General features: G+C 32.1%; 1 protein-coding gene across 1 annotated transcript in view; it reads right to left on the bottom strand.

Moving 5' to 3' along the window:
• Positions 1-3,100: 3,100 nt before the first annotated feature.
• Positions 3,101-8,744, bottom strand: part of LOC149799436 (von Willebrand factor D and EGF domain-containing protein-like) — a 62,136-nt gene continuing 56,492 nt past the window's right edge. Inside the window, exons 19-20 of the mRNA XM_089958779.1 lie at positions 6,138-6,276; positions 3,101-5,709 (exon numbers count right to left, since the gene is read on the bottom strand). Coding sequence (XP_089814905.1) covers positions 5,484-5,709; positions 6,138-6,276 — 365 coding nt within the window. The 3' untranslated portion in view covers positions 3,101-5,483. The remainder of the gene's footprint in view (positions 5,710-6,137; positions 6,277-8,744) is intronic.

Below are 8,744 nucleotides of genomic sequence, written 5' to 3'. Positions count from 1 at the left end.
ATTTATAACGTTGTCATAGATAATCCATAACTAGAATGCCCATATATATATATATATATATATATATATATATATATATATATGTATGTATATCTATCAATCTATCTCTCTATCTATCTATATCTCTCTCTCTCTCTATATATATATATATATTTTTTTATACATACATAGATACATACATACAGGCATACGTACATACATACATACACGCATACGTACATACATACATAAAGGCATATGTACATACATACTTACAGGCATACGTACATACATTCATACATACATATATACATACATACATACATACATACATACATACATACATACATACATACATACATACTTACATACATACATATAAATACATACATATATATACATACATATATATATACATGGTATGTACGCTGTATCAATGATATACCACGAGATGTATACATTTTTCGTTAAAAGGAAACTAGGATAGCCAAGTTTCTTTTAAATGACAAATATATATCATTGATACAGCATACATACTATACATATATTTTGTTTTTATCACATACAAATACATATATTTGCCATTTGAAGGGAATTAAATTGACGAGAGGCAACTTTGTATTGATTGAGTGAATGAACTCACCTCCCTGCAACTGCCATCTGAAAATAAAGTGTTGTCTTTTCTAAAGACCTTTCTGTTCTTTTCTGGGTTATTCTAATTGATATCTTTATAAAATGGTGGATGAGGAAATGTACGTGTTCTTAGAAATTAACATGTCTTTAATTTCTTTACTTATATGGTCAAGAAGGCGAGAATATTTGTATTCAGTAATGACAATGGCATGAGTATGTGCGATAATCGTTACGTAACGTAAAACATCTGAAATGAGGTGGTTTTCGGTGAAAAGAAATGAGTAGTATTGATCATGCAAAAAAGACTGCTGGTGTTTGCAAGTATTAGCAGCTTTAATCAGCCTAGATAAACAAGACCGCTCCGGAGGCCTAGTGGTAAATGCGTCCACCTTAGATGCGGGAGATCTCGGGTTTGAACCCGGCCGAGTCATACCAACGACTAAAAAATGTACTAACAGCTGCCTCGCTTGGCACTCAGCATTAAGAGGTTAGTATTAGGAATGGTCGGCCTAGTATGAGGATAATATGGCTGGGTGGGACATTATGCTACATGTCTGCGGCATGATGCCCCAGTGCTAGACATCACTATAAACTGCCACACAGCAGACATCGTAGCGATGGGACTGAAATATTGTTAAAGCTACGTTTAAAAAATCCAAAATTTCACACATCTAGATAAACTCAGCATATATGGGGAATGTAATGTTTTATTCAAATGTATAAAATTCGGACGAATTTATTCAAGTTCTAATAAATGATTTTATCGGGAACTGAGTGATGTAATGAGTGTGATTTATCCTTTGAGGAATATTTAACCTACCCTTTCGTCCAAAAATGCATTTCTCTCCCTGTTGAAAACAAAGTTGTGATTACCTCAGCCGAAGGGATAATGTACACACACATACACACACACACACACACACACACACACACACACACACACACACATATATATATATATATATATATATATATATATATATATATATATATATATATATATATATATATATATATATATATATATATATATATATATATAGTGACATTCTTATGTCATAACATTGGTAGTAAGTTCATGTGTTAACAAAGTGAGATAAAATAGATTAACACGTGCGTTGATAGATCGGGAATAACGTGTGTCAAAGAGGCGAAGATGAGAAAAATGTTCATAGAAACTAGGGGTTCTGACGTCTACAGTGGTATTATCGTAAAATGTAATTGGGTTACAAAAATAAATGAAGTCAGGCTGGTTAAGTTTATTAAAAGTTTACGAATGAAACTAAAAGGCCAAGAAATATTGAGTACAGGCAAAGTACCAGAAAATAAAAGGAAACAAATGTTTAGAGGAAACATATTCATAAAAGGAAACCAATTCAAAGGAAACTAATTGCGCATTACATACATGCTGTAGTTGTCTATTTTGAATAGTAGATGTTCAAACTCCTACACGATACGGAGAGTTGGATATATTGTACGTTGTATGACCTAGTTACTAATTAAAATACGTTGTATTAAATACGAATTCTCGTGGAAATACTATGTTTTTGCTAACGTACAAGAGTTATTGAATTTCGCATGTCTATAATTTCGAAAGAAAATCAAATTACAATTAAAACCAACTACTGGAAAGATGGCCTGGTCATGTCAATTTAGTATTCGTATCCAGTGTTCTTCGTCGATACCGACATTATATAGCTGCAGCTATTTTCCTTTCATATAAGGCTATTTAACAGTAGTTACACATTGCCTTCAGGTGTTCCGTCCAATGATAAATAGAAACATCCACAAGAAGAAGAGGTAAATTTAATTCTGTAGATAAACTGCAGTCCGATATTACATTACTTTTTTGTTATGTCCCGCATTAGTTTTACACAATTATTTATTTCATGTTTGTTAAACAAAACCACACGTTTGCCTGTTAGGTACTACCATATTCATTAGAAATTGTCAGTGCTGGATAAGAATGTGTATTGACTGTACAACGAAGAGTACGATATTGTCATGACATTTGTCCGTATTCCGTCTAATACGCTCAGGATATTGTGTTTGTAGATTCCTTTCATTTTAGTTTGAGTTTAGTATTCAAGGCGTCGTGTAGAAATTACATTATATAATCTGCAGCAATTCATTACTGTGACCTGCAGTCATTCGTTTCCCATCTGGAATAAACTCATTTGTAAGCAGTTAGTGAAACATTAGCAAATATTTTCTTTTAAGTCTTTGCTATGAAATGTTTTATTTTAAATTTTCTTTTATAGCTTTGAACTACCGTGTTTTATCATATAGTTTCTTAGGTTTTAAAATAAATATCTCAGCCAATATAAACATAGTATATGCAAAGTTTTAAAAATTCTCTAATAGTCAGATTTTTTTGTACATACTGTGAGCATGTTAATTGAGAAGTCTTTATTACACGCCAATGACAAAGTTGGAGCGAAGGGGGAAAATATATATGGTCAATATAGATGAAGAATAAGCAGTGAAGGAAGCTTTCTAATAGCAATTTATTTCAGATCATATCTCAAAAATGCAACATCTAGTTTCTTGCAATTGATTGTCTAATTTATTTTGGAGGAAAATAATATAAGCCTTTATATGGTAAGCAGTCGAGGGAAAAATACACTGATGACATAAAATTATTATGCCTGCTATGAACCAAATTATAGAATATGATTACGCAACACAACGTACATCAATCTGTTACAAAACGCACAAGCAAAATAAAAACACGATACTATTATCAAATGTTATATAACATATAGTTAGATCGTGTATAATTATGCAAAGGGTGATACAACTTGAAGTCGTCCACATTCTTCGCCTGATTATGAATGTTTTGTTTTATTTAACGAAGTCTAAACTTTTCAGATAAAGCATTACTTTTTTTTTTCAATTTAGGAGCCTGTTTCAGTTCATGATCAGGGTGTAATTAAGCAATAATTGATAGCCAGAATCTACATAGAATATTATAAATGTCCTTCTTTACCTTTTCATTCTTGGCAGGTATGATTTCCTATAATAATGAATCGCTTTACAAAGAATCCTACATTAATGAGTCATTTGTAAACATCAGGGTGTTTTTCATATATGTGATGTTCGATTTTATGATATATATATATATATATATATATATATATATATATATATATATATATATATATATATATATATATACGAATTAAGATGTTGAAAGGTATTCGAACGTTCGGTCCAAAGATAAATAAACACATATTAAGTAAAAAGGCAAAATAATACTAAGAAGCGAGAAAGAGACGTAACTAGAAAGCATTGTAAGATAATTACCGTACAACACCGCAAATCAAAACATATATAGCAAAAATGCAACTATGTTGTATTCATGAAATACAAAAAATATTTCGCAAGCAATCATTGTGTAAATACGTTCCTAATTACAGTCAAACAGTGTATTCCTTTGTTTAATTTCATACAAGGCTTTTCTTTCTTACACTTAACCATTCCCGCTTTAACAACAAAAGTTTTCCTCTTCAGCAATCCCGAATTGATACGACTCATTAATAAAAAATAAAATGGAACTCGTTTTTAGTTATGGATAATTATCCGAAGAAACTGTACAACGAAACTTGACTTGCAAAAGTTTCTGTGCTTTGTCTATTGCATTCAGCATACTGAGTGCTTGCGTTTTCCTTTGTATTTAAACTGAGCTTAGCCATTCATTGATTTAATCCGCTTTATAGAAATCGCACATTTAAAATCTGAATCAATCCAACACCATGAAGAAACATGCCGTGGTACATTTTCGCCTGCAATGAACTCGTTTGGAATAAAACATTACACATGAATTAATGGCATTATACATCTCTACTATGATCAGTTTAATTAGAAACATTATAATGCATACTATTCTCATATACCTTTATATAGCCTTGAACTAACGTGTTGTCTCCGGCTATTCCCATTTTGTGAGTCTGTAAATAAATTATACTTTAATATGCACATTAAGAGAAGCAGGAAGAAAAATCGAAATAGAGAATAATATACGGAAGGAGTAAGAAGCAAGCGAATCTTTGTCCAAAATTAGACTTATAATCTGCTTGAATGAATATCGCCTCCGTCTTGGGAATTACAAACATACAAACACTGATCAGGTAAACTACAGAAATCCGAATATTAGAAAGCAAACCAACATTATTCAATACAAAGTCAATTACATGATCACACACAGATACACACGCTATGAAGTATATAACAATAGATCAGAAAAGCAAAATCAAGGAAAACACACCTTATTAAAGGAAACGTTCTAAAAATATAGCTATGTACAAATTTACGATGGTGATACTACGTGAAATCACTAACAGCATCCCTATCTTAGGGACGATGCGCTATTCTTTGATACTGGGCATATATGCCTTTATACATTGTTATACTATTATAATGTTCCAAAGATCAAATGGTTACGATTGGATTTATACAAAAATGGGATATTTGAACAGTTTCTCCGTCATTTCATCAATAATATTGTTTTGAAGGAAAACGAAAAGTTGATAAAGATATCGTTTTTGCTCTACATGACGCAAAACGCATTTAAAGAAGAGACAATGTATTCAACCGCAGCAATCTATGTTATTCATATACGAAAATATAAAAAATGCTACCATATAAAAATGAAATTTCTATACAAAATTCAGTTACATATATATTTGCAACTTTTACTCCTCACCGATGTTCTATGCGTTGCTCGATTCACTAAAGGGCCTTGCTATTTTGTTATGTTCCTCGAACAAATACATCAGTGATATTTTAGCTATATTTTGTCAACAGTATATGTAACTTTAAGTAATGTTGTATTTATAACTGATAATGGGATTTAATTAAACACATTACAATTATTTTTCAGGCAACTCCATTCTTAGGAAAATCTTCTGAAAGGACGTAAATCCTGGAGTTTCTGGTCTGTTATTCCTAGAAGGATTTCGGGAATCGTAGGTATTTCCCATTGCCTCGGTTCCATTATCCCGCAGGCTCCGCTGACTGCAAAACAGCATAGTCTTGTCGAATGTCCTCGGGCCAGTTGTTGGTACTGCGACGTTAATTTCAAACTGTCCAGCGACTCTGAAAAGGTAAAGATCGTAATCTCTAAAATTACAAAGTTGTGCTATTATAACACGTGATATATAACACTGTTTACGGATATAAATTTATTAACTGTAAATGATGGATATACATACTCACTGGTAACACAACGAAACATATGATTTGTGTTTGTGTAGTAACTGAAGAAAATTAAAGTAGCTGACACAATATTTAACTAGAAATTGTGTAAAATCACATGCATATCTTTCAAGCTATTCATCGAATGTGCAACTGGTAAATCGTATATCATTTCTAATATGTACACACAATTTAATTCTTTTTATTGTAATAAAGACATCTGAACAATAATGTTAATGCATAAATAATTTTTGACTCTTCATGTTAAGTTAATATCACGTCAGACACACCTGCAAGCATACAGTGTAGGTGTGAGCATGAATATTTACCGTTTCTCCTTTTTGAGGCAACACTTGATGATAGATACCGATACAATCACTAATATAATCACCAGTGTCCCAATGCAGACAGAAATTATTACAGTTGTCATATCCTTTACGACCTGAGGATCATTACTGCTTGTACATTCTGCAAGGACCAAATATATATATATACATATATACATACATACATACATACATACATACATACATACATACATACATGCATACATACATACATAGATGTGTGTTTGTTAGCAAGACCTGGAGGATTATATATGTTCAGTATTGTTCTCTCCTCCGAGTTATATTAAAGATGTTAATTGTTAGTCAATCAATATATCAAAATATTAGCACCCGTATTGCTAATCTGAGGACAGTACGATCAATTCTTGCTTAGTCACTGAACAGACGAGGTTTGCTTCTCCTATGAATATTGTGCAGGCGAAGTATTGAAATGTGGTTTTAAACCCCCTAGAAATTATTCACCTCTCTTGCTTCTATCGTATGGCTATAAAACATTTAGTATGCGCAGTAAATGTATGTTGCATTTCTTTACAGTTAATAGTTGACTTTTTCTGTATTGTAGAGAACATAGTAATTTCATTGACTGACTGAGTCTATGACATAGTGAATGGTCTAACAAACGCAGTGATATTTTGGAAGACCCTTTCCCTACTGTACATGCGTATTGCAAACGTTTTGCCTGGTACATCGGGTTGATTTTTGCATTGGAATACCAATGTCTTTATTTGGGTTGAATGTTTGTATATGGAATTATTACACATATGCTTCCATACTTTTATTATAAGTCCTAGTTGTTTATAGTGTAGATCGGGGATAGCAAAGACTCCTTCGCATCCATACCGATCTCTCATTTATGAAGTAAATAATAATTTCGATCTGAAATCGACCAATCTAACTCTCCTTATCTTAAACAATATTTGAGTTTAAATTATTTTAAAGACAATTATTTTTACACCATTTGAACTATAAAAAATTTAGGAATGTCTTTTCAAATGCGTGTTAATTTCAGACATTTTTATTAATACATCTTGTGTAAGTTTTTATTCAACAGTAATTCAAATTAGTCAATGCTTGTGATAATTGTGTCTCTTCCAAAGCACTCCCCTGTAAGCACAGACCGACATAAATTTCTCTTTCTAGTTCACGGTAAACGGTGTAGGCACCTACTCAAAATTATCTGGGATAGCTCATGGGTTTCAACTGTTTTTGTATAACATATTATATATGGCCTAATATGATGGTTCCAAACATCTTGTATGAAATACAAATGCTTGACAAAATGTAGTATGAATGTCATTGATGTCACTAAGGGTACATAAAGCAAACACTCTTCAATAAGTCAGATCTTTTTACTATCACTTAATAGCCGCATGATAAGACGTGACTGTCATATAAACAATGATGTTCGAAGTATGACTTTATTATATAATCATTATCACGGATCATTTAAGTTTGTGTTATCTCATTGGCGTCTGGCTTCTACTATGGCCGTCAAGTTGATGTTGCAATTCATGATGATGATGTTACTGATGGCGTTATAGATTAAATCATGTAATGGGACAATATATACACGTCATACAACACTAATACGATACAGTTTAAAATTAAAGTTTGCAAACATGCATGCTTTAATATGCTGATATGACCTCTATGACATGGGTTTATTAAAAATCTTTTCAAGCATTTGTTATGGAATTGGCATGTAGAGCAATATTTATTTTCCGCCCGGAACAAAATGATATATCCGGAATGAGTTATCTAATTTGAATATCCTTGGAATATTATCCACTTTAACTACCTCTGCAAATATAGTTAATTGATAAGTTGTCAGCTCATTGGACCACAAAAAATCTGGCATACTATAATGTTTTCTTAGATGTCCTGGTAATTCACTTATCTAGCAAATAACAAGGATGTAGAAAGTCGAATGCCACCACGTTTAGTGCTCTAGTCATTAATAAAAATATTGCCTCATGTCAGACTACAATTAGTATTGGCACTGATGAAGAAGGACCTAAAACAGCAAAACAAATTCAAAAAAGGAAAAAACAAACATCTTTCTGCCATGTTATTTGCTATAAATGGATGCGCAATACTGATCTACAATTTGTTTGCACATATCAGTAAATAATGGGGCTTTCATTAGGTTCTAAATCTGTTTCCGGAGCTTTCTTTTCCAAGTGTAGGTGGACTGACTCTTTTTAATATAACCTGTAAGTCCCGCTGATAACGTGAATCGATTAGAAGTTCAAATACTGTAATCGTAAGCTCTCCCTGCACAAAAAACGCCCACGGCTAATGCCAAACATTGGCAAGTGTATGACATGGTTTAAGATCGAATTTATCGTCAAAAAATAGTGCATATGTCTTTGACAGCCTGCGTACAAAACATCCCAATTTTCTACTTTACAACAGTTTTGACGTTCTAAAACTAAAGTGTTATGTATATTTAATTTATGTGTTTCTCTGTTAGCTTAAATTAATTTTACTTCATTACATGTTATTGTAATGTAACATTGTTTACTGGACTTGACCTTGTTTAAAATTGAGTTCATATACTGCTTGATCTAACTGACTCTTTTTATTATT

The sequence above is a fragment of the Sinohyriopsis cumingii genome, chromosome 5 (genome assembly GCF_028554795.1).
Source record: "Sinohyriopsis cumingii isolate HCF-2022 chromosome 5, ASM2855479v2, whole genome shotgun sequence".
Classification (NCBI taxonomy): domain Eukaryota; kingdom Metazoa; phylum Mollusca; class Bivalvia; order Unionida; family Unionidae; genus Sinohyriopsis; species Sinohyriopsis cumingii.
The sequence above is the reverse complement of the archived record's forward strand: the minus strand, read 5'-3'. Positions and strand labels throughout refer to the sequence as shown.